This window comes from Phallusia mammillata, chromosome 7, assembly GCF_965637545.1.
Source record: "Phallusia mammillata chromosome 7, kaPhaMamm4.hap1.1, whole genome shotgun sequence".
NCBI classification, from domain to species: domain Eukaryota; kingdom Metazoa; phylum Chordata; class Ascidiacea; order Phlebobranchia; family Ascidiidae; genus Phallusia; species Phallusia mammillata.
In genome coordinates this window covers 15,271,397-15,296,505 of record NC_137258.1, presented here as the reverse complement: position 1 = coordinate 15,296,505, position 25,109 = coordinate 15,271,397, and the positions used below count along the sequence as shown (strand labels likewise).

At 36.4% G+C, this 25,109-nt stretch overlaps 2 protein-coding genes and 1 long non-coding RNA gene across 6 annotated transcripts in view; all 3 read left to right on the top strand.

The window, feature by feature from the left end:
* Window positions 1-13,460, top strand: part of LOC145239119 (glycogen synthase kinase-3 beta-like) — a 42,472-nt gene extending 29,012 nt beyond the window's left edge. Inside the window, exons 9-12 of the mRNA XM_080102403.1 lie at window positions 445-540; window positions 607-793; window positions 865-942; window positions 12,874-13,460. Coding sequence (XP_079958529.1) covers window positions 445-540; window positions 607-793; window positions 865-942; window positions 12,874-12,950 — 438 coding nt within the window. The 3' untranslated portion in view covers window positions 12,951-13,460. The remainder of the gene's footprint in view (window positions 1-444; window positions 541-606; window positions 794-864; window positions 943-12,873) is intronic.
* A 663-nt stretch (window positions 13,461-14,123) lies between these two features.
* Window positions 14,124-16,551, top strand: LOC145239126 (uncharacterized). Its single transcript, XR_013862230.1, has 2 exons — window positions 14,124-15,181; window positions 15,785-16,551. It is a non-coding gene; the product is annotated as an uncharacterized LOC145239126 (long non-coding RNA).
* An 829-nt stretch (window positions 16,552-17,380) lies between these two features.
* LOC145239115 (uncharacterized) overlaps window positions 17,381-25,109 on the top strand; it is a 28,392-nt gene continuing 20,663 nt past the window's right edge. For 2 of the 4 annotated variants that reach the window (XR_013862226.1, XM_080102396.1), the window contains exons 1-2: window positions 17,383-19,089; window positions 22,222-22,350. Coding sequence is in view for 3 of the 4 variants with exons in the window: in XM_080102396.1 (XP_079958522.1) it covers window positions 18,112-19,089; window positions 22,222-22,350 (1,107 nt within the window). In the remaining variant the exon portion in view is untranslated. Of the gene's footprint in view, window positions 19,090-22,221; window positions 22,351-25,109 lie in introns of all 4 variants that reach the window. The other 2 variants (XM_080102398.1, XM_080102397.1) reach the window with 2 other exon arrangements.

Sequence of the window (25,109 nt, the reverse complement as noted above, 5' to 3'; positions counted from 1 at the left end):
TTCTCGGACTGCCGCCTGATTGTCGAAAAATACAATAAAAAACAAACAACTGAAATATTCGTTTTCAGCATTACAGGTCAGGAATACAACCTCTACTGGTTAAATGTTTACCAATTGTTTGTAGTGGATTCCATGTTTAGCATTTAAAATTTTGGAGTGATCAGCCCAACGGTTACCTTCACAGCCTCTAATATGTATAAACTGAACAGTCATGCAGTCTGATAAGTTACATGCATTTTATATGAAAACAATACATCATAAAATTACCCAATACAAGTATTGTGCTTAATGTAACTCAAATCAGGACTTGTTGCAATGTTATTGTTTGGTATAGCAAGGTTTGTGGTGGCTTTTGTTAAGCTCTGCCCAAATTAAAGTTTTACACCACCTACCTACCTATTATAAAAGATGTTTTAACTCTGTTTTACTATGTAATGTTCGCAGGTTTTGGGAACACCAACCAGGGATCAAATTAGAGAGATGAATCCAAATTACACAGAATTTAAGTTTCCACAAATTAAGGCTCATCCATGGGCAAAGGTATGATTTGTGTCAGCACCTGTCATTTTTATTACAAAAAGCTAATCTGTGTGTTGTCAACTTCAGGTATTCAGACCTCGAACTCCCCCGGAGGCCATCTCCCTTTGCAGTCGACTTCTTGAATATTCCCCAGAAAGTCGAATATCTCCCTTGGATTCCTGTGCACATAGTTTTTTTGATGAGTTGCGATCTACCAACACCCGACTTCCTGGTGGCCGACAGTTACCCCCTCTTTTTAACTTTACTGATAAAGGTTAGTTAGAATGCTTTGGTCTGTTTGATCCTTTACAACAGGCCTTATACTTTTTGTGTTGTGGTGTTTAGAATTGTCAAGCAAAAGTCCTCTTTACAATATACTTATTCCTTCACATGTTCGAACTATGTCATCATCTGGATCGACAGGTAAAGGACACATTTTGTTTTTACTCTATTTGTTTTCAGATGGCTGTTAGGGGGTTTGTTAACAGCCTTATGACATCACATGCATTACCGTCTGTGATTCAAAACGCCTCTTATGGTCAAATATTTAAACATTGGCTGATTCGGACAAAATTTTACAGGACTGTTGATTGGGTCTTTGTGATTTTATATTTTACTGGTTTGGGTGTAAAACCCCATCAGTATAAAATGGGTGAATTTTATAAGCAACGTTTAAATAAAATGAAACTTGTATAGTTTGTAGAATTTGCCTCATATAGGTGTAAATTGTTGTGTTTTACCCTGTAGTCCTACTATTTACCTTTCCTTCGTTATGGTACCCCTTTCTTTTTTTTTCTTTTTTTCCGTCTAACTCGGATTTGATCCCATGTTTTGGTCAAGAAAGAATGGTTCAAACTTTTTCAAATTTACACACATTATAGATATTGGTCTAAAGATGGTCCATGTGAATTTTGAAAATCCCGTTTCATCCCTCGGTTCTCACACAGCCCCCCAAAACGTGAAATTTTCAAAATGGCTATGCTTGGTACATTGCAGCGTATTTTAAAGTATTTATGGGTCCCCTTCCTTGAAGGGGACACATCTTGATCTCACTCTGTTTTTTTCTTTTTTATTTCTTTTTTCCGCCGAAGTTTGTCCATGCACTTTTGGCATGAAATGTTTGGTGAATTTGGATGAAACTTTCACAGATGGTAGATATAGTAATGCAGATGTGCCATTTGCTTTGTTTGACTTGATAACCCAAGTATTTACCCTGCTAGACCTCAAAGTGTAAAACGTTTTTGTATGTTGCTGCGCACCACAAACGAAAGATTTCTGTGGTGTAATGGTATATTAAAGGCACCAGTACATATGGTACTTGTGTTTGTGCAACATTTGGTGGGTGGTTTTGCACCTGCCAACAGAGGGATAACAGCCTTATGACGTCAGAAGCCTTAACAAATGTTGCTAATAGCACCTCTAGTGGTCAGAATTTTAAACATTGTTGGATTTGGATGAAATTTTACATGACTGTTAATTGGGTCATCGTGGTTTCATATTTTATACTTTTAGATGTTAAACCCCATCAGTTACCCCACTGACCCACTAAAATGGGTGAGTTTTTTAAACAGTGTCAGAATTTAGTGAAATTTGAAAAGCTTGCAGAATTTGTCATTTATAGGTGTCAATTGTTGTGTTTAACCCTGTAACCCCAATATTTACTCCTCTAGCCCCATAAAAAGGGTGAATTTTTAAAACATTGTCCGAATTTGATGAAATTTGGACAGCTTATAGAGTGTGCTATTTATAGTTGTTGTTTGTTATGTTCAACCCTGTTGCCCCAACATTTACGCCACTAGCCCCCTAAAATGGGTCCATTTTGTAAACAATGTCAGGATTCAATGAAATTTACATAGCTTGTAGATTGTGCCATTCATAGGTGTATAATGTTGTGTTTAACCCTGTTGCCCCAACATTTACCCCACTAGCCCCCCAAAATGGTTCAATTTTTTTTCAATTTTTTTTTATTGAAATGAAATTTGGACAGTTTGTAGAGTGTACCATTTATAGGTGTAGAATGTTGTGTTTTACCCTGTAGCTCTATCATTTACTCCACTAGCCCCCTACCATCATGTGAAATTTGCAATTAATAGGAGCCGATTGTTGTGTTTTAGCCTATTTTCTTACTATTTAACACTTTTTTCTCAGATAGTCATAAAATAGAAAAACCTTAATAAATGTATGAATGGAATGAATTTGAATAGTCTGTACTCCATACAGCGTATTTATTTGAGCACAGTACCGATCACTGGTATTGCCCTACAACACCCGACTTTCTCATGGTTATCTCTTGAAATGCATTATTTTCAACTTTGCATGTGTGGGGACCCATGAGGATCTGCCTGCAGAAACAACCAATGTTATAAAAGATGGTGGATGATTTTTTGTTAAGTTGTATATATCCATTTTCACCCCTTTACCCCCAAATATTTGTTTGTTTGTTCACATGTTAATGAGGTCAGAAATACAAGACTTAACCTGCTGAAATTTTAAACAGCTGTGCATAGGGTGCTCCTTGTTGACTGTTAAAAATTTTAGTGCAATCGGCTCAGTAATTACTCTTACAGCCCCAAATATGTTTTTTAATGCTGTCTTTTGTCAAATTTGTGTTCACTCAGTGCACAGCTGACGCAATGGGAGTGATTGACGATAGTGGCGCATGGAAAAAAATGCCTCTTTTTCATGCATGAGCGCAGTCGTCACTTGACCATTTTCTCACTGGTTGGAGTTAAGATATTGCGCTGTAAGCGTTAATGTAGGTCAACTTATTTGTGTTTCAAAACGCAGAGCGACAACACAACACGATTTGTTACACCTGTGTAACGTGACTTCTCAAACTAAAAGCGTTAATAAAAAGCCCAGCTAAGCAATCGTATTGTTGGTATGTAGAAACTTAACGGCGCCAGGGAACGCTTTGTGCGGATTAAAAATCCTAATTCAACATACAAAGGGCTATTAAGGAAAAAAAGTGTTGAAACATTGTTAAAAGTTTCTGGCTGATTTTGTGACTGTTACAAAACAAAAGTTATAAATATTTATTTAATGCGACAAATGTCATCTGTGCAATTCAAATACTTACCTAGCATATGCAGGCTCCATTCATCCTGTTACGAATTCAAAATATATATGTGTGTCTGGACCCATTGGTTTTTGCTTGCAAAAACAATTATGTTATAACGGGCCACAAAAATATTGGTACCATACTAAATGTATCCATCAAACATATATCGATTACAATTATAATGAATCTAATGAATGTGGCGTAAATATGGCACAGTTTCTGTAAAATGGAATATATAGGAAAACCACTATTCCAGTTTAACAATGATTGTGCCCTATTTTTACTGTTACCAAATCGCATATGTACATGTGTGGGGACCCATTAAAATATGCTTGCAGAAACAATTATGTTATAAAGTGCCAGGAAAAAGATAGGGACCCAATGAAATGTAGGTGCCAAATATATATCCATTATAAATATAGTAAGTGGTATATGTGATACATCGTTAAATGTGATGTAGTATATATAAACTGGCAATATATAGGAAAACCACTGTTCTAGTTTTAAAATAGAACCGCGTGGTCCAACTGCAGGCCTGCGGGCCAATTGTGGCCCGCAAGATAATTATGGGTCCCCTTCCCTGAAGGGGAAACATATTGCTTTTTTGCTCAAATTTGTTTTTGTTCTTTTTTTTAAGTTTGTCCAACTCGTTTTTTCATCAAATGTTTGATGGATTTGAATGAAACTTACACAGATGGTAGATTATGTAGATGTGCATCCCACTGTGTTTATGTTGATAACCCCAGTATTTACCCCACTAGCCCCCTAAAATGGTTCCCCCAAAAAAAGTTTGTCTGACTCGTTTTGCCATCAAATGTTTAATGGATTTGGCTGAAACTTACACAGATGGTAGACATAGTTATGTAGATGTGCATCCCACTTTGTTTGTGTTGATAACCCCAGTATTTACGCCGCTAGCCCCTAATTATGGGTCCCCTTCCCTGAAGGGGACACATATTGTTTTTGTCTATATTTTTTTTTCTTTCTAACGCGCATTTGTTCCCACGTTTTGGTCAAGAAAGAATGGTTCAAACTTTTTCAAATTTACACACATTACAGATATTGGTCTAAAGATGGTCCATGTGAATTTTGACCCCGTTTGATCCCTCGGTTCACCCACAGCCCCCCAAAACGTAAAATTTTTAACGCAGATTTGTTCCCATGTTTTGATCAAGAATGAATGGTTCAAACTTTTTCATATTTACACACATTATAGATATTGGTCTAAAGATGGTCCATGTGAATTTTGACCCCATTTGATCCCTCAGTTCACCCACAGCCCCCCAAAGCGTGAATTTTTTAACGCAGATTTGTTCCCATGTTTTGGTCAAACTTTTTCAAATTTACACTTATTATAGATATTGGTCAAAAAATGGTCCATGTGAATTTTGACCCCGTTTGACCCCTCGGTTCACCCACAGCCCCCAAAACGTTAAATTTTTAAAACAGCTATACTTGCTAAAGCAGATGTTTCTGGAGTTTCATACTTTTTGATTGGTACATTGCAGCGTATTTTAAGCTAAAACTATTTTGTAACTTGAAGTTGTATATATCCATTTTCACCCCTTTACCCCCAAATATTTGTTTGTTTGTTCACATGTTATTGAGGCCAGAAATACAAGACTTAACCTGCTGAAATTTTTAACAGCTGTGGATAGGGTGCTCCTTGTTGGCTGGTAAAAATGCAATGCAATCGGCTCAGTAATAGTAAAAATATGTTTTTACATGCTGTCTTCTGTCATATTTGTGCTCGCTCAGTGCACAGCTGACGCAATGGGAGTCATTGACGATAGTGGCACATGGAAAAAATGCCTCTGCTTCACGCATGAACGCAGTCGTCACTTGACCATTTTCTCACTGGTTGGAATTAAGATGATATGGTGTTAGTGATATTGCGCTGTAAACGTTAACGCTGCGGGGTCACAGCAGGGACAGGCTATGCGTATGACGTCATGACCGTATTTGCCTGTCGTTCAGTGCACAGCTGACGCAATGGGAGTGATTGACCATAGTGGCGCATAGAAAAAAATGCCTCTGCTTCACGCATGAACGCAGTCGTTACGTGACCATTTTCTCAGTCAGATAGAAGTCTCAACTCTCAAGGGAGTAATTCACTTGTTTACGATTAAGGCGGGTGAATGCAGCGGGAGTGCTCAGCTTGACGTCCGGACCGACGTTTTATGAGGCAGTCGTGTCGGTGATTAGAAATCAGCTGTTTTTGCACAGCTATGCTATGTCGTTTTATTAAGTTATCAAGCACATTTTAAGTTTTGGAAAATTGTGTTTAAAAACTGACCTTGAACGACAATATCAAGGTCAAAGCATGAGTGGGGACCCATTCGTTTTTGCTTGCAAAAACAATCATATGTGTAGATCAAATGATGTGTATAGTAAATTGGTAAATATCTAATGTGTTTGTGATTTGTGCCCTATTTTTACTGTTACCAAATCGCATATGCATATGTGTGGGGACCCATTAGATTATGCTTGCAGAAACAATTAGGTTATAAAGTGCCAGGAAAAAGATAGGGACCCAATGAAATGTAGGTGCCAAATATATATCCATTATAAATATAGTAAATGGATATGTGATACATCGTTAAATATGATGTAGTATATATAAACTGGCAATATATCCGAAAACCACTATTCTAGTTTTTTTACATAAAGTTGTGCGACTCATTTTGCCATCAAATGTTTAATGGATTTGGATGAAACTTACACAGATGGTAGATATAGTTATGTAGATGTACATCCCACTTTGTTTGTCTTAATAACCCCTGTATTTACCCCGCTAGCCCCCTAAAATGTTTTTTTCCCAAAGTTTGTCCGATTGTTTGCTATCAAATGTTTAATGGTGGCTAATATGGGACCCAATATAAAAACACCATAGGAAACATATTAATGTTTTAAAAAAGGTTGTAGTGTATGTCCAATGACCAAATTTGCTAAGCCACCCTTCTAGTTGTTTTTTTTTAAATTAAACAACATAAAATGCTGTGAAATCTCCCATGGTGTAGTAAAGGGTTCTGCATCAACGAACCGTTCAGGCATTTTTTTGCCAGAGTAGAAACTGAATGTTTTTTTGAAGGCTACTACTTTGTACATAAAACTATAAAAGATAACAATAAAATGATCTATAGATTGAAAACATATAGTCACAAAATTTCAGACTTTTAATGGTCTGCAATAAAATAAAGTTGGACCACACTGAAATAGAACATGAAAAACAAATTAAACAATGTCTGAACTGAATCTGATTGGTATAGTTTGTACTTTACATAGCATGATTATTGAAGCCCAGTCCCGATCACTGTGTTTTACCTTACTACACCAAACTTTTCCATGGTTTTCTCTTGAAATGAATTGTTTGCAACTTTGCATGTGGGGAGCACCCGCAAGTTTCTGCCTGCAACAACACAAGTTTATAAAATACAGTGGCTAATATGGAACCCAACATAAAATAAAGTGTCGGATATATACTAACGTTTCATATTAGATTATAGCAGTGGTACCAAACTTTTTTCTTTTTAGGCGCATTTTAGAAAAAACAAAAATTATTTGGCTTGTGAGACGCGTTTGGTCAAGAAAGAGTGCTTCAAATTTATTCAAATTTGGACAGATGTTAGTTATTAATCCAAATTTGATCCTCCTGAAGTTTGACCCCGAATAACCCAGCGGTTCACCCACAGGCCCCCAAAACGTATTTTGTTTAAAACGGCTGTACTTACTAAAGTACAGCATCTCTGAGTGATATGCTTTGTTGTTTGGTGCAATATAAGGTATTTCAAAGAATTTTGTATCTTTTTTTCGATTCACCCCTTAAACCCCCAAATATTCATTTCTGTCTAACGCTGGTTTGTTAAATGCGTTTGGTCAAGAATAAGTGCTTCAAATTTATTCAAATTTGGACAGATGTTAGTTATTAATCCAAATTTGATCCTCCTGAAGTTTGACCCCAAACGACCCAGCGGTTCACCCACAGGCCCCCAAAACGAAAAAAAATTAAAATGGCTGTACTGACTAAAGTACATAATCTGAAAGTTTCATGCTTTGTTGGTTGGTGCAACCTAAGGTATTCTGAAGAATTTTGTAACTTTTTATTGGATTCACCCATTTTACCCCTTAAACCCCGAAATAATAAGTTTTAGGCCAAAAATACAAGCCCTAATGTGCTGAAATGTTAAACAGTTGTTTGCAGTAGGTTATTCGTTCAGTTTTAAAAATTTGCTTTAATCGGCCAAATAGTTACTTTTACAGCCCATAATCTGTGTACACTGTCAGTCAGATAGAAGTCTCAACTCTCAAGGGAGTAATTCACTTGTTTGCGATTAAGGCGGGTGAATGCAGCGGGAGTGCTCAGCTTGACGTCCGGACGGACGTTTTACGAGACAGTCGTGTTGGTGATTAGAAATCAGCTGTTTTTGCACAGCTATGCTATGTCATTTTATTAAGTTATCAAGCACATTTTCAGTTGTGGAAAATTGTGTTAAAATCTGACCTTGAACGACAATGTCAAGGATAAAGCATGAGATTAAATTAAAAGTATTTTTACCGTTCTTATTTACTGTTTTTTGTAATTATATGACAATAATGATGCAAAATAAATGCGGACAAAACTTTTAAAGTTGGTTAAGTTTTTTCTTAAGAATTTAAAAATAACCAGGACGTTAAATCCGCACAAACGAGCGTGTGGGGACCCATTCGTTTTTTCTTGCAAAAACAATCATATGTGTAGATCAAATGATGTGTATAGTAAATTGGTAAATATCGTATAGAACAGTGTTTTTCAACCTTTTTTGAGCCACGGAACACTTTATACATTAAAATATGTTTGCGGAACACCAAACGAAATTTTGATGCAATGAAACAACTATAGGCTCAGGGTGACACTAACACGCTAAAACGCACATCACGTAATCACTAAAACGGATGAACACGCTCATATAGCGCTATTAAAGTTTGGGGAAGTTTTACGAAATCGTTTCATTGAAACTAGTATTGTACCTAAATACAATATTCGCCTAGCACTGACTGTTCCGTGATTCATCGTTTTCCGCGCAAGCAATTATGCTGAACGTCAGAAAATTGGTTGAATCTCGTGTCGACTGAAACAGCGTTTAAATGTTATATTTATAAGATCACCAAAAGCTGAATTGCACCAACCGTCAGCAATTTACCCATGATTCAGCTATTTCATTATTAGACAACGAGTCTTAATATTACACAACAATAAATCAAGCCAATCACTAGACAGAACATTCCTATCGGGGATGGCGGATAACTATTTTCATAAAAGAAAACCTATTTCCGCCTATTGTATTAAACCAGTGATTTTCGACCGGTGTTTGACATAAAACACTATTCAAACCATAGAAGTCTAAAACATTAGAATCATATATTCAAACAGCAAATTTCTCATGGAACACCTGACGATCTTTCACGGAACACCGGTTGAAAATCACTGGTATAGAATATATAAAATGGAAGTATATCAGAAAGCCACCTTTCTAGTTTTATTATGGGTCCCCTTCCCTGAAGGGAACACATATTGATTTTACTCAAAATGTTTTGGGTTTTTTTCTTTTGTTTTCTTCTTTTTTCTTCTACCCAAAGTTTGTCCGACTCGTTTTTCCATCAAATCCTTGATGGATTTGGATGAAATTTACACAGATGGTAGATGTAGTTATGTAGATGTGCATCCCACTTTGTTTTTGTTGATAACCCCAGTATTTACCCCGCTAGCCCCCTAAAATGGGTATTTTTTCCCCGAAGTTTGTCCGACTCGTTTTTCCATCAAATGTTTGATGAATTTGGCTGAAATTTGCACAGATGGTAGATGTAGTTATGCAGATGTGCATCCCACTTTGTTTTTGTTGATAACCCCAGTATTTACCCCGCTAGCCCCCTAAAATAGGTATTTTCCCCCGAAGTTTGTCCGACTCGTTTTTTATCAAATGTTTGATGGATGTGGCTGAAATTTACACAGATGGTAGATGTAGTTATGTAGATGTGCATCCCACTTTGTTTTTGTTGATAACCCCAGTATTTACCCCGCTAGCCCCCTAAAATGTTTTTTCCCCCGAAGTTTGTCTGACTCGTTTTTCCATCAAATGCTTGATGGATATGGCTGAAACTTATACAGATGGTAGGTGTAGTTATGTAGATGTGCATTCCACTTTGTTTTTGTTGATAACCCCAGTATTTACCCCGCTAGCCCCCTAAAATAGGTATTTTCTCCCGAAGTTTGTCCGACTCGTTTTTCTATCAAATGCTTGATGGATGTGGCTGAAAATTATACAGATGATAGATATAGTTATGTAGATGTGCATCCCACTTTGTTTTCCGGATAACCCTAGTATTTACCCCACTAGCCCCCTAAAAGGGGTGAGTTTGTAAACAATGTCAGAATTGGCTAAAATTTGGATAGCTTGTAAAGTATGCCAATTATCGTTATTGCGCCATCGCACTTCGGGGGTTGTTAACAGCCCTTTGACGTCAGAAACGTTAACGGTTGTTGCTCAAAACACCTCTAGTGGTTGAAATTTTAAACGTTGGCAGATTGGACTGAAATTTTGCAGTACTATTGATTGAGTCATTGTGGTTTCCTACTTTTAAGTTTGTGTGTGTTGAACCTCAATTAGTTACCCTACTAGCCCCCTAAAATGAGTTTTTTAATTTAAATAGTTTTTACTCCATATAGCATATTTAGATATGCACAGTACCGGTGAATCACGGTGTTTGCCTTCACAATACCAAGCTTACTCATTGTTATCTATTGAATTGCATTAATTTCAACTTTGCATGTGTGGGGACCCATGAGTTTTTGCCTGCAGAAACAACCAAGGTTATAAAAGACGATGACTAATATGGGACCCAATACAAAATAAGCATAGGAAATATATTTATGTTTTAAAATAGATCATAGTGTATGTGCAAGGGCAATATGTGCTAAGCCACCCTTCTGGTTTCAGTTTAAAATGGCACAGCAAATTAGCTGACAAATGCACTAACTATAAGGTCATAAAGCCACTATACAGGTCACTCTCATAGTTCTCAAATAGCCTAGTTGAACATCTCAGAAACATGGAGCATGTTGGCCTAGTGGTCTAAGCACCTGGTACTACTACTCTACTTGATCGATTTTAACACCAGTGTGCCGCGGCGCATAGTTTGGGGACCACTGGATTATAGTGTATGTGCAATAGCAAAATATGCTAAGCCACCCTTCTGTTTGTTTGTTGTTGTTTTTTGTCTTTTTTACTGTCTAACACTGGTTTGTTCTATGTGTCTGGTCAAAGTGTGCTGCAAACATATTCAAATTTACACACATGCTAGGTATTTATCCAAATTTAATCCTCCTGAAGTTTGACCCTGTGATTGACCAAAGTGTTCACCCACTGGGCCCCAAACATAAAAATTGTAAAACTGCTATATGTACTATAGTATATATGTAACATGACCTAGTTTGTTGGTTGGTGCATTGTAAAGTACTCTAAAGTATTTTGTAACTTTAGGTTTACCAGTTAAGTTTGTAGAACATGACATTGTGCATACAATTGCTACTTTTATTCCTACAGCCGAACAGTAATTCTTCTAACCACCCAAAATGTATCTCAAATCATAGTGTCTACGTTCAGCACTTGTGTAGCTTGTCCTAATTACGGGTCCCCTTCCCTGAAGGGGACCTATATTGATTTTACTCAAATTGTGTGTGTTTTTTTCTTTTTTTTTCTTTCTTCCCAAAGTTTGTCCGACTCGTTTTTCCATCAAATGTTTGATGGATTTGGGTGAAATTTACACAGATGGTAGATATAGTTATGTAGATGTGCATCCCACTTTGTTTGTCCAGATAACCCTAGTATTTACCCCGCTAGCCCCCTAAAATGGGTGAGTTTGTAAACAGTGTCAGAATTGGCTGAAATTTGGATAGCTTGTATATGCTATATATGGGGGTCGATTGTTGTGTTCAACCCTGTAGCCCTAACATGCCCCCAAAGTGTAAAACGTATTTGTATGTTACTGGGCACCACAAACGAAAGATTTCTGTGGCGCAATAGTGTGACAAGGGCAACCAGTCAGGTGTTACTCATGTTTGTAGGTTGCTTGGTGGACGTTTTTGCGCCATGGCAGTTAGGGGCTTGTTAACAGCCCTATGACGTCAGAAACTTTAATGGTTGTTGCTCAAAACACCTCTAGTAGTCGAAATTTTAAACATTGGCAGATTGGGCTGAAATTTTGCAGTAGTATTGATTGAGTCATTAAGGTTTCATATTTTTTTTAGTTTGTGTGTCATACCCCATTAGTTACCCCACTAGCCCCCTAAAATGGGTGAGTTTATTAAACAGTGTCGGGATTGGATAAAATTTAGGTAGCATGTGGACTATGCTATTTGTAGGTTTCGATTGATGTATTTTACCTTGTAGCCCCAACATTTACTCAACTAGCCCCCTAAAATAAATGAATTTTTAAAAAATGTACTAATTATATGAAATTTGCTAAGTTTCTTGAACATACTAAGTCCTCAAATGTTATGTTTTGCCCTGTAGCACCACAACTTAACCAACTAATCCCTAAAATGGGTGACCCTTTTGACAATGTTCGAATTAAATGAAAATTGGACAGCTTGAATTTGCTATTCATAGGTGTCCATTTTTTGTTTTACCCCATTATGTCACTATTTAATCCTTCTTTTCTTTGAAAAAGAATGTTAAATAGGACATACTTCACACAATATCTGGGGTGAATCTAAATTTATATAGTTTGTACTCTACATAGTATTATTATTTAACACCAGTGCCGATCACTGTGTTTTACCTTACAACAACCGACTTCCTCTTGGTTATCTCTTGAAATTCATTATTTTCAACTTTGCATGTATAGGGACCCATGAGTTTCTACCTGCAGAAACGACTAAAACTAAGGTTATAAAAGACGATGGCTAATATAGGACCCAGTACAAAATAAGCGTAGGAAATATATTAATGTTTTAAAATATGTTATAGTGTAAATGCAACAACAAAATGTGCTAAGCCACCCTTCTAGTTTCAAAAAAGTTTTGTTGGCCGCTTGGATAAGAAGTAGTACACAAGGCAGTGCGCTAGAGACATATAATACATCAATATGTATGCATAATATCTTGATCTGGTCCAAAAATCAACTTTCATTAAGCTTAAGCTTACTGCTATGCCTCACATTTGTGTTATGCTTGCACCTGAGAGTAACTCATTCTTTTTAAAATGTCTTGTAAGTAGCCTGATTATTTTGTGCCAACCAGTATTTGTATATGGTAGGTGATTTTAACATGACCAACTCAGTGGAAAATAGTGGCAGTTCCTCATCTGGTGGTGCAACTACAAACCAACCCTGATCACCTAAACTAATGCTATTTTTTATCTTAGGAAATTCGTGCCAGAATTTCCAAACAATAAATAAATGTGCTAGTTGAAAAATGTTGCTGTGTCATTGTGATACGCTTGACTTGAGAAACTTTATTTGATTGTTTGTGTCAGTATTTGTCCCTTCTTTGAAGCTAACACAATGTCGGTTTTATGTTTTTACCACGTTTTTATGTGAGAACATTCAGATGAACACTATCACACAAAATCTAACCTAGTGGTAAAGATACCATAAGGTAGCAATAAGCTTGTTTAGATTAATGCAAAACAATAGTTGTTCCCTATTGTTGTCACCAATTGATGACAATGTAAATTGTTTTGCTTTGTCTCTAAACCGTTTTTAATGGCTGTTTTATGGCTGTTTTCGGACACTTTTTAAATTTACTATTTTCGTATATTGTATTGCATGCTTGGAGTACCTTGTATTACATTTTGAGGTGTTTCGCATTGCATATACAACAAAATACAAGTGCTGCATGAAATAGTTTTGGTCAAGCAACTGCAAAATGTGCATTTTAAGGATTGCAGAAAGCAGTGTTTGGAAAGCGGCTAAACTCGAACTTATTGTTTGTATGAAATCAATTCAACTCACTATCGAACATACAAAATTATTAATTTACCTAATGTTGTTGTTGTGGAACTTCAATTGCAACTTGAATTCGGCCCGACCAACTTAAGGCAGTTTCAATGCATCACTATTGATAGTTAAAAACTACCAACTTACAGTTTTGCTTGATGTAAAAATTCGGTTCGAATATCATGCCCTAATTGAACCAAGCTTTGAGCGGAAAACCACAATTTTCTTCGATTTTCTCTTTACATGTTTGTAAGATTTCTCGCCTACAGTGGCGCCAAGCTGTGGTGTACAGCTGTCGAAAATATCGTCCTGGGATAATCGGAAGTTAACTGCTAATTATGGGTCCCCTTCCTTGACGGGGACACATATTGTTTTTGTCCGTTTTTTTTTCTTCTTTTTTCTGTCCAACGCTGGTCAAGAAAGAGTGCTACAAATTTATTCAAATTTGGACAGATGTTAGTTGTTAATCGGAATTTGATCCTCCTGAAGTTTGACCCAGCGGTTCACCCACAGGTCCCCAAAACATATTTTTTTTAAACGCTGGTTTGGTCATGAAAGAGTGCTATAAATTTATTCAAATTTACATAGATATTAGCTATTGATCCAAAGTTGACCCAGCGGTTCACTCACAGGCCCCCCAAATGTATTTTTTCAAAAAACGACTGTACTGACCAAAGTACATGATCTACGAGTTTCATGCTTTGTTGGTGGTGCAATGTAAGATATTAATTTTTAAATTATTTAACTTTTTATTGGATTCACCCATTTTGCACCCCTTTAAACCCCGAAATAATCGTTTTTTAGTTTTTCCAGTTTCTTAGGTCAGAAATGCAAGTCCCTTTTTAGGCCTATTATGTGCTAAAATGTAAAATTTTTAAGAAAAAAATGTTTGCGGCGGGTTACTCATTTAGTGTTCAAAATTTGGCTCAATGGCCAAATGGTTACCATTACAGCCAATAACATGTGTACACTGGAAAGCCCTAGGTAGTAATTCACTGGTTTACAACTGCGGCGATTTAATGCATAGCGGGAAATCGCTGCTTGACGCGTGGACAGGCGTTTTACGAGGCAGTCTTTTTGATGATTAGCGGTCATATCATAGAGCACTAATACTAGAGGCGACACTCCTAAATATCGGCAGATCGGTCACGCTTGGATGCTCCGGGTAAGATCGCCGATTTCCAGCAATGTACGCTACAGTTTTAAGGCCAAAAGCTGTAAGTAGTGAGCTTAAAACGACACTCGCGTGTGCCTGATTGTCATTAAACTAACTTGTCAGGGTTATTTATGTCTGTTATATGTATTATAATACCACAATCTGGAAAAAAATATCATGAAGGCAAAGTTGAAGATAGTGCACACTGTTTTTACGTGTAAGGTCTCATCAGTACAGCTGGTTACAAGACACTGGCCATACCGGGTAGCCACTAAAAATGTGACATACGGAAACGTGAGTTCCGCTTACTTCAATATGGATGTACATAAAAATCACTTGGCAGTAACCAAATAATTGTACTTTCCAAGACAAAGTTTTAAATTTGGTAAATTCTGGTCCCAAATTTGTCTCAATTATTTCAAGGCTGATGTTTTCAAAGAACCTTTTCTACTTTTGTAACCCTGTAAGAGGTATGTTGTGGTTATTTATTTTGTTTAGTGCTGTTCTACCATTGTTTTTTTAATTCACTGAATTTTAGTACCTTTCCTTATGACATTTTTTTATCTGAGTTTTTTTGTGATTTAAACCAGTGGTCGGCAACCGCCGGTCCGCGGCCCGGTACCGGTCCGCGAGGAGTTCGTTACCGGGCCGTATACTTTTTTAGGTTAATGCTATACAACATTTTGCCCATGTATCCCGGGGGACAAACTTACTTTGCCGTTTTCATTGCTAAATATTTGTAATTTGTTTTTTGAAGACCGGTCCGCGATAAAATTTCAGTTTCATAAACGGTCCGCAGTGCAAAAAAGGTTGCCGACCCCTGATTTAAACTATGATTGCATAGCTGGAGACAGGCGGCGGTGTAAAGTCCACACGGCATTTACTCCCAAGACTCCAAAAAGAGACACATTTTACTCTAGGACATGCAAAAACTGTATGGTTTTTCAGAATCCTATTAAACCCAAGCAAATTACAAACCCCAACCTATAGCATATAATTACTGTACTACTTTCTTCAAACAACTGACATTTGTTGCCAATGTTATGACATTTACAGTGAAGTTTTTTTTGCAGTGTGCACCAGAACAAATCTATTATATTTCAAGTTGATTGAAGACATTTACTCTTGGCAAACAAGCATGTAAATAAATTCAAGAATGGAAATTTAACTGAAGACTTGAACAAAATGTGTATAGTAAAGGTTTTCAAAGGAGGGATTTCACATTGAACAAGAAGATAGAAAACAAATCATTTCGCTTTTGAAGTGCAGTATTTTTTATTTTACTTGTATACATTGCCACCAAAAATATACACTATTTGGGCACATGTTTTTTTGTTGTTTTAAGACAGTTACATTAAGGTGGCCAATAAGTTTCAAATAAAATAGAGCTTGATGTTGACTTTTTAGACCACTTTTTGTTGAATTAAAAAAATAAAACTCCATTGTGCAAGTAGAAATGTATCCTGAATACCATTTTGGCAAAGAGGTATGATAAAATTTCCTGGGGGACAACTTGGCACAAACCATTTTTTAGGTTGTTATTTGACACAAAACAAATGGGTCCCCATGCACATATGTGTTGCAAATTGTCTGCAGTATAAATGTTGGACAAATTAGTAGAAACAACTTGTTGCATTCCAAGAACTTCACATGCATTTTTTGCGAATTTGCGCATATTTTTTGTACAAAAGTTCTGGTTTGTTGTTTATTAAAGATTGCTGTATAGTTGATTGCATGAATGACCTGCCGGCTGCAGACATCAGTACAAACGTCTGGTACATCTACTGTTACACTTTTAGCTATTTTTGCAGCAGTAGAATAGATATCTTCCACTTCTCGAGGTGATACGGTCTTGGTAGCAGTGAGACAACCTGTACGCTGTTCCTGGACATTCAACACTGGTTGCCTTAAGCATGTTGCTTCTTCTAAATTCATCTTATAGTACTTTTTGCAACGCAAAAAATTAAGTACCGGCTGCTTGGCTTTTCATTTATTAGTACAAACTTGAAAAAAAAGCTAAAACGTCCTATGCTATTAGAAGCAAAAACTAATGAAAATGGTCACGTGGCAACGGAGCATCCAACCGTGACCAATCTGCAGAGGTTGATCAGAAAAAAAGTGCCGCAATTCCTTGTTTGTCTATTTTTTTTGCAAAACTAAAACTGTGTTCCACAGAATGTAGTTGTTAAATATCTTATTGCTTGAAAAAAATAGATATATTTGCTAAACAAGACAAGATATGATTGATTTCACGCTTGAGTGAACAATCAGTTACCTCTCTAGTATTAGTGCTCTATGGTCATATGCAATAATATAGAAGGTAGAGCTACTAACACCATACGTTTCTCCTGATCCAAAAGTGCTTAATTTTCGACAGGTGGCGCAAAGAGCACTTTTTTCATTTAAAACGGTATATCTCAAAAAATGCTAACGGTTAGGGCTATTAGGGTTGGGGTAAGGTGTTAGCACTTAAAATTCAATAAAACTAACCCAAAAAATTAGTTACTAATGTAAAAATTTTATGTAAATATTTCCCAGCCCAACCCATTTATAGCCGCTAAATAAATAATTCAGCTCTTTACGCCACCTATCGAAAATTAAGCACTTTTGGATCAGGAGAAACGTATGGTGTTAGTAGCTCTACCAATATAGAACGCAGGGCAAACAAATGTATATGCCAGGGGTGGCCAGACGTGCATCTTGCTCGAGCCGCATATCACAAAACTTAGTTTTAGCGCATAGACTTCGCATAGCTTTATTTTTTGAACTTTTATTAATAAAATACTCTATTTTAATGTAATTTTTTCCGCTATTTGTTTTATTTTGGCTTTTTTGGTATTGTTTTGCAATTTAATATGAGACCTGAAATTTTGTGGTTAAGTTTTTGTATTTGGGGGAAATTATTTTGCCAGAATAATACTGGTATTAAATTGGTAGGCAGCGCAAAGAGTATAGATTGGTAGGCAGCGCAAGAGTATAGGTTTATAATCTCTTTGGGCAGCGCATGAGTGACGTCAACTTTTTTGGTGCTGTTAAAAACAGGGCTAATGACGTCATAGACACGTAAAATTTGGCCTGACGTCATAGACACTTAAAATTTGGCCTGACGTCATCATATGACCTCAACTGTGTTGTGACGTAATTTGATGATTTTGTGAAGTCATTAACTTATATGCGTATGATCATAGATAACTCGAATTAAGTTATCTATGGTATGATTATGCACTAAATGCAATGATGCATGTCATGTGCCATGTTTTGGCAAGAATAATATTTAAGTAGTATTTTTTGTTGTGAATGTGATACGACTATCACCTTTGGGTGCTATACTTGCGTTTCGAAAATTCCAGAATTGTAAACTTTGCTTGTTGAGAAGAATGCCTGTTTTGTAGTCAGAATTATGACAATGAATGATGAATCAAATATACCGGAAACTATTATAGTAGATGATGATGACAACAGTTTGGATGAAAATAATGCACTTCCTGAAAGGATTTTAAATGTGCCATCTACTTCCAAAATAGTGAAAAAAGTTGCTGGTAATAGACAACAAACCACAAACAAAAAGCAAAAAAAGTGGTTACCCAGGAATGGATGTGAAATACATGATGATATGTTGAACAACCTATCGGATTCAGAAGATGTTGAAATTGTCCATGTTTGGAAGGCTGATGCTCAACAAAAGTGTCCAAATAAGAATAAAAATCAAGTCATTGTGGATCTTACAGAGGGAGAGTCTAGTGATCTAGAGGAAAAAGTGAACAGTAATGTTGTTCTACATTCAAAAGAAACAGAAAAAAATACTGTCCTGAAACATAAATATTTGAAAAATAATACATGCAATGGCCCACAACATCTGATTAATGTTGAAAGAGAAAACAATCAGTGGGAAGTTTGTACTTCATCAGGAAGTTACAGAAGCTCATGCACGAGAGAAACTTTAAGTCAAAAACTTCCGACAAGTTCAAACTCAAATTCTTTAGTACATGCTAGAACTACTGTCAATTCTCGCTTTGTGGAACCTAAAGGAGGCTGCGCATGCCACCAATCCTCACCAATTTCAGTTGATGGTGGGAGCTGTTCTACTCATAGACAGTTTTGCAATTCTGGTTCTGCATATTCATTTAATATGAATCAAGAAGATGAAAGGTTGTCACGTGACTTTCACCAGTGTGTTCAACAAGACAAACAATCTACACCATTAGAAGAGCATCCCCAGACTTTTGCTTCTTTTTACAACCAAATGCCACTCATTAACGCACCATGTAGACATCAGCTGCACAATGAGGAAACATCAGCACCTTGTCGACAAATGTCATTTAGTTCACGCTATCAATCTGATGGATACAGTGGTTTGCATCATCGAAGTGATCAAATTGTAAGTGAATATGACTGTACATAAACAACAAATATTATTGCTGTTTACAAGCTTTGTATAGTAACTGCATAGATGACTAGTCATACGTAAGTACATTTATATTGGCCTGTAAGCACTTATTAATACAAAAGTATGTCCTCAACTTTGCACGAACTGTATTTTGGGGGTCACAAGTGTAGGCTCACTGGAAACATCCACCAAAACTCAGTAAGCTATTTTCTTTTATAATGCACAGAATTTAGTGTGTTGCAAATATCTTTTTCAAGATTTTAGATTTACCTATTTTCACCCCTTAAACCCCAAAATATTCGTTTCTGTGTAACGCTGGTTTGTTAAACGCATTTGGTCAAGAAAGAGTGCTTTAAATTTATTCAAATTTGCACAGATGTTAGTTATTAATCCAGATTTGATCCTTCTGAAGTTTGACCCAAAATGACTCAGCGGTTCACCCACAGGCCCCCAAAACGAATTTTTTTTAAACCGGCTGTACTGACTAAAGTACATAATCTGAGAGTTTCATGCTTTGTTGGTTGGTGCAATGTAAAGTATTTTAAAGAATTTTGTAACTTTTTATTGGATTCACCAATTTTCACCCCTTAAACCCCAAAATAATAAGTTTTAGTTTTAGGCCAGAAATACAAGCCCTAATGTGCTAAAATGTTAAACAATTGTTTGCAGTAGGTTATTAGTTTAGTATTCAAAATTTTGCCTTAATCGGCCAAATAGTTACTTTTACAGTCCATAATATGTGCACACTGTCAGTCAGATAGAAGTCTCAATCTTGAATGCAGGGTAGTTACCTAATCACATATGCACATGTGTGGGGACCCATTAGATCAGTGGTTCTCAAAGTATGGGTCGCGCAGCGTCAAAATATGGGGTTGCGCTATAGTGATTCAATTCTGCCCAAACAAACGAACCATTGCGGCATTAATTAAACACCAACGAATTTACTTTATGCAGTAATAAAGTCACCTTACTCGACCGCGCTGTTAAGTAAAATGAACCAATCATTGCAACATTCAGACAATAGCCTTTCAATTTTACTGTAACGAACATGGCGATTGTTACGTCATAGGAGGGGAAATAATAGGACAAGTTAATCATGCGAAACTGAACGCAGAGATGTAATAGTTAGCGTTTAAGAATGAGTAAGTATTCGTACAAGGAAACATTTTTTAAAATTAGGATTCACTTCTATCATTGATCATGGTGCTGCAAAGCTACAATGTGTTAAGCCTGCAGCCATTTTGACATGGCCAGATTCCAAAGCGGCGACGACGTGGCCTCGAAATTGCAGTCAGTCTCGTCATCGAACAGTCGAATCACAGACCTTTCACTAAATATAAAATATCAAGTGGTCTCCCGATTGAAAAATAGAGCTGTGCATTGAAGATATTATGAAGGAAAATTTTCAGTTTTATCAAAATAAATCATTTGTTTGTAATAAATTGTTTCATAGTACTGTGTACTACAAATGGTTGTCTGTGTCTTTTTCTATTTCATGCATATCAGAAAAATACATTTTTTGATGCTTGAGACTTGGGTCGTCAGATGTTCATAAAACTCAGATTTGGGTCACGGTCAAAAAAGTTTGAGAACCACTGCATTAGATTGTGCTTGCAGAAACAATTCACAGGACAACAAAAAAATATTTTTTTAACAGTGTCTGTAATGTTTTAACTGATTTTGACTAATTCTAGTGCCCTAATTTCAAAAATGCAATCGGTTTATCTGTATCATGTGTAGTTTTGCTGATATGGTACATACACGTTTGAAAAACAATCCATATGTAGTGAAACTGATTTTGAGTATTTTATTTGGAATTAACGTTTTTGCAAGACAAAATTTCGAATTTAATTTTAAATGTAACAGATGGACACCCCTAACGAACAAAATTCAACACATAAAACAAAAAATGGTTTCAAATTTGTAAGTTTTTAGGTATATCGGGTATAGGCCTACATATGTACTTCTGCAACTTTCGGAAATGAATGGCAGCAACATCGTCTCGTGTAATTGACCAACAGTAATTAGTCAGGAATACATTATTCCTCCTTCCCTGATACGTTCCATTTTATTGATATCCTGTTGAAACCTTTTTGCTTAATTCTCATCATTTATATCCCCTACGTTTTAAGGGAAGTGTAGGTTTATACTCATTTTCGTACACAATTTTTCAGACTGCTTAATAACTTAGTAGTAATTTAAGTAATTTAAGTCCCTTTCTATTGTTTTTGTCTATTACTGCAATATTCCAATCAACATTAAGTAAGTGGAGCCCATTGCTTGTCCTGAACCCCCAAAGCCACATCAAAGTGTGCAAGATACGCACATTTGATACAGATCTTTTTTTCTTTTTAGTTGTGTTGTAAGGGTATTCAGCGGTAATGCAGCATAAAACATCTTGGTTATTCATGCAACATCTCATAGATGACCTAGCTACTATTAATGTTAGTTTTACCACCTTGCTTAACTAGTCTGAAAATCACTCCATAAAACATGTATATATAGTTTAAAGTTGCCACTAGCACGCACCAACCATTTTTAGACAGAGCATAAGCACAGAACACATATTCATGCTATAAAACTGACTACACTGTAAGAAATTGATGTGTATAATGTAACAAAACTTTAACAAACACATAAAAGTGTGATTTTAAAGTCATTGAATCAATATAGTCGTAAACCTTGATTTTGTAAATAACTTAAAAAGTTGACCTGATTGAAGAAAACCGCAATGATTTTTGTAATCAGCACCCCAAAATTAGTCAATATCAGTTTTAACATTAAAGACACCAAAAATTTTGTTGACCAGTGAGTGCCAAGAAAAAGATAGGGACCCAATGAAATGTAAGTGCCAAATATTTATCCATTATAAATGTAGTATATGGTATATGTGATACACTGGCAATATATAGGAAAACCACTATTCTAGTTCGTTTTTCCATGCAAAATTTTTAGGTCAAATTGTGTATATATATTAGAGATGTACCGAATATTCGGTTTGCCAAATTTATTTTGCAAATTTTGACATTTTTGCAAAGATTCGGTTTCGGCCGAATAATTTGTTGCGTTTCACACCACTAGTGTAACAAAACAGAATGTGATGTTTCAAATCATTAATTGCAGATTTCATATCAGCAGCGACCTGACTGCATGTATGGATTCCATCATCGGAATCACATGGCTCCACAGCATCACCAACTATTAGTGCAGCAAAACAACATGATGGAAAATAACCGAAGACAATTGCACCAGGTAACTTTTTGTTGCATACTTTTTTTAAAAAACTATGCTGCTTTTTATGGGTCCCCTTCGGTGAAGGGGACACATATTGATTTTACTCAAAATGTTTGTTTTTTTTTCTTTATTTTTCTTCTCCCCAAAGTTTGTCCGACTCGTTTTTCCATCAAATCCTTGATAGATTTGGATGAAATTTACACAGATGGTAGATGTAGATGTGCATCCCACTTTGTTTTTGTTGATAACCCCAGTATTTACCCCGCTAGCCCCCTAAAATGGGTATTTTTCCCCCAAGTTTGTCCAACTCGTTTTTCCATCAAATGTTTGATGGATTTGGCTGAAATTTACACAGGTGGTAGATGTAGTTATGTAGATGTGCATCCCATTTTGTTTTTATTGATAACCCCAGTATTTACCCCGCTAGCCCCCTAAAATGGGTATTTTCCCCCGAAGTTTGTCCGACTCGTTTTTCTATCAAATGTTTGATCGATTCGGCTGAAATTTACACAGATGGTAGATGTAGTTATGTAGATGTGCATCCCACTTTGTTTTTGTTGATAACCCCAGTATTTACCCCGCTAGCCCCCTAAAATGTTTTTTTTTTCCCCGAAGTTTGTCTGACTCATTTTCCCATCAAATGCTTGATGGATGTGGCTGAAACTTATACAGATGGTAGATGTAGTTGTGTAGATGTGCATCCCACTTTGTTTTTGTTGATAACCCCAGTATTTACCCCGCTAGCCCCCTAAAATGGGTATTTTCCCCCGAAGTTTGTCCGACTCATTTTTCTATCAAATGTTTGATGGATTCGGCTGAAATTTACACAGATGGTAGATGTAGTTATGTAGATGTGCATCCCACTTTGTTTTTGTTGATAACCCCAGTATTTACCCCGCTAGCCCCCTAAAATGTTTTTTTCCCCGAAGTTTGTCTGACTCGTTTTTCCATCAAATGCTTGATGGATGTGGCTGAAAATTATACAGATGGTAGATATAGGTATGTAGATGTGCATCCCACTTTGTTTGTCCGGATAACCCTAGTATTTACCCCGCTAGCCCCCTAAAAGGGGTGAGTTTGTAAACAATGTCAGAATTGGCTAAAATTTGGATAACTTGTAAAGTATGCCAATTATCGTTATTGCGCCATTGCAGTTTGGGGGTTGTTAACAGCCCTTTGACGTCAGAAACATTAACGGTTGTTGCTCAAAACACCTCTAGTGGTTGAAATTTTAAACGTTGGCAGATTGGACTGAAATTTTGCAGTACTATTGATTGAGTCATTGTGGTTTCCTACTTTTAAGTTTGTGTGTGTTGAACCTCCATTAGTTATCCTACTAGCCCCCTAAAATGAGTTTTTTAATTTTAATAGTTTTTACTCCATATAGCATATTTAAATATGCACAGTACCAATCACTGTGTTTGTCTTTACAATACCAAACTTACTCATTGTTATCTCTTCAAATGCATTATCTACAACTTTGCATGTGTGGGGACCCATGAGTTTTTGCTTGCAGAAACAACCAAGGTTATAAAAAACGATGGCTAATATGGGACCCAATACAAAATAAGCATAGAAAATATATTTATGTTTTAAAATAGATCATAGTGTATGTGCAAGGGCAATATGTGCTAAGCCACCCTTCTAGTTTAAAACTAATTTGTGAAAAAAATTCATTTTAACAAACTAAAGATGTTGTGTATTTTGCTTGTTATGGATCTCATGAAGGCATCGACTTTTAATCATTTTTTATTGTTTCACAACCCGTGAATTGTTGGCATTCATTACTATTGTGACAATTGTAACGTCTTCAAGAAGCACAGTACGCCAGGCCCATTGAATGTGCTATACCGAATCAGCCGGTCACCAAGCATTCACCACCATATGACAAGGCATAGGCTAGAAAAATCTAGTCTTCAAGAAGCATTAGAATTTAAACAATAAAGGGTGGTAATAAGCACAACAAAGGTATTGACGCTGATGCTGCCCCGACTATTACGTCAACAACCACGTCATAAAAAGTTGAGCGTTTGTAAACTAAATTATGAGAATACAGTTCATAACTTGTAAATGCCTCGAACGCAAGGACAACTACTGTCTAGTTTCAACCGATCAAACAACAACACTTATTGTTACGTCACAAACGTAAGGTTGATACTTTTACAAAAATTAACGTGATATCTTGTCGAAAGTTTCAGGCAGTTTAGGACATCATTTGAAGTACACTAAACTTTAAAATTAATAATGTGTCACAAACAATCCACTGCGTTAAATAGGCTAAACGTTGTAAACACAACAAGCGACATTTAATGGCTAGGCCAGAAGTGTTTGCGCTTTGTTGCGTAAAACAAAGCATTTGTATAATAATTATATATTATAGAGAAAAGAAATGTTTACACATTATAGTATTTTGCGACGTAAGGTGGCGTCCGAGCTACATCTTTATGGGTCCCCTTCCCTGAAGGGGACACATATTGTTTTTGTCCGTATTTTTTTTTCTTTTTTCTGTCTAACGCTGGCTTGCGAGACGCGTTTGGTCAAGAAAGAGTGCTCCAAATTTATTCAAATTTACAGAGATGTTAGTTAATAATCCAAATTTGATGCTCCTGAAGTTTGACCCCGATTGACCCAGCGGTTCACCCATAGGCCCCCAAAACGTAATTTTTTTGAAACGGCTGTACTGACTGAAGTACAGCATCTAGGAGTTTCATGCTTTGTTGTTTGGTGCAATGTAAAGTTTTTTAAAGAATTTTGTATCTTTTTTTCGGATTCACCCA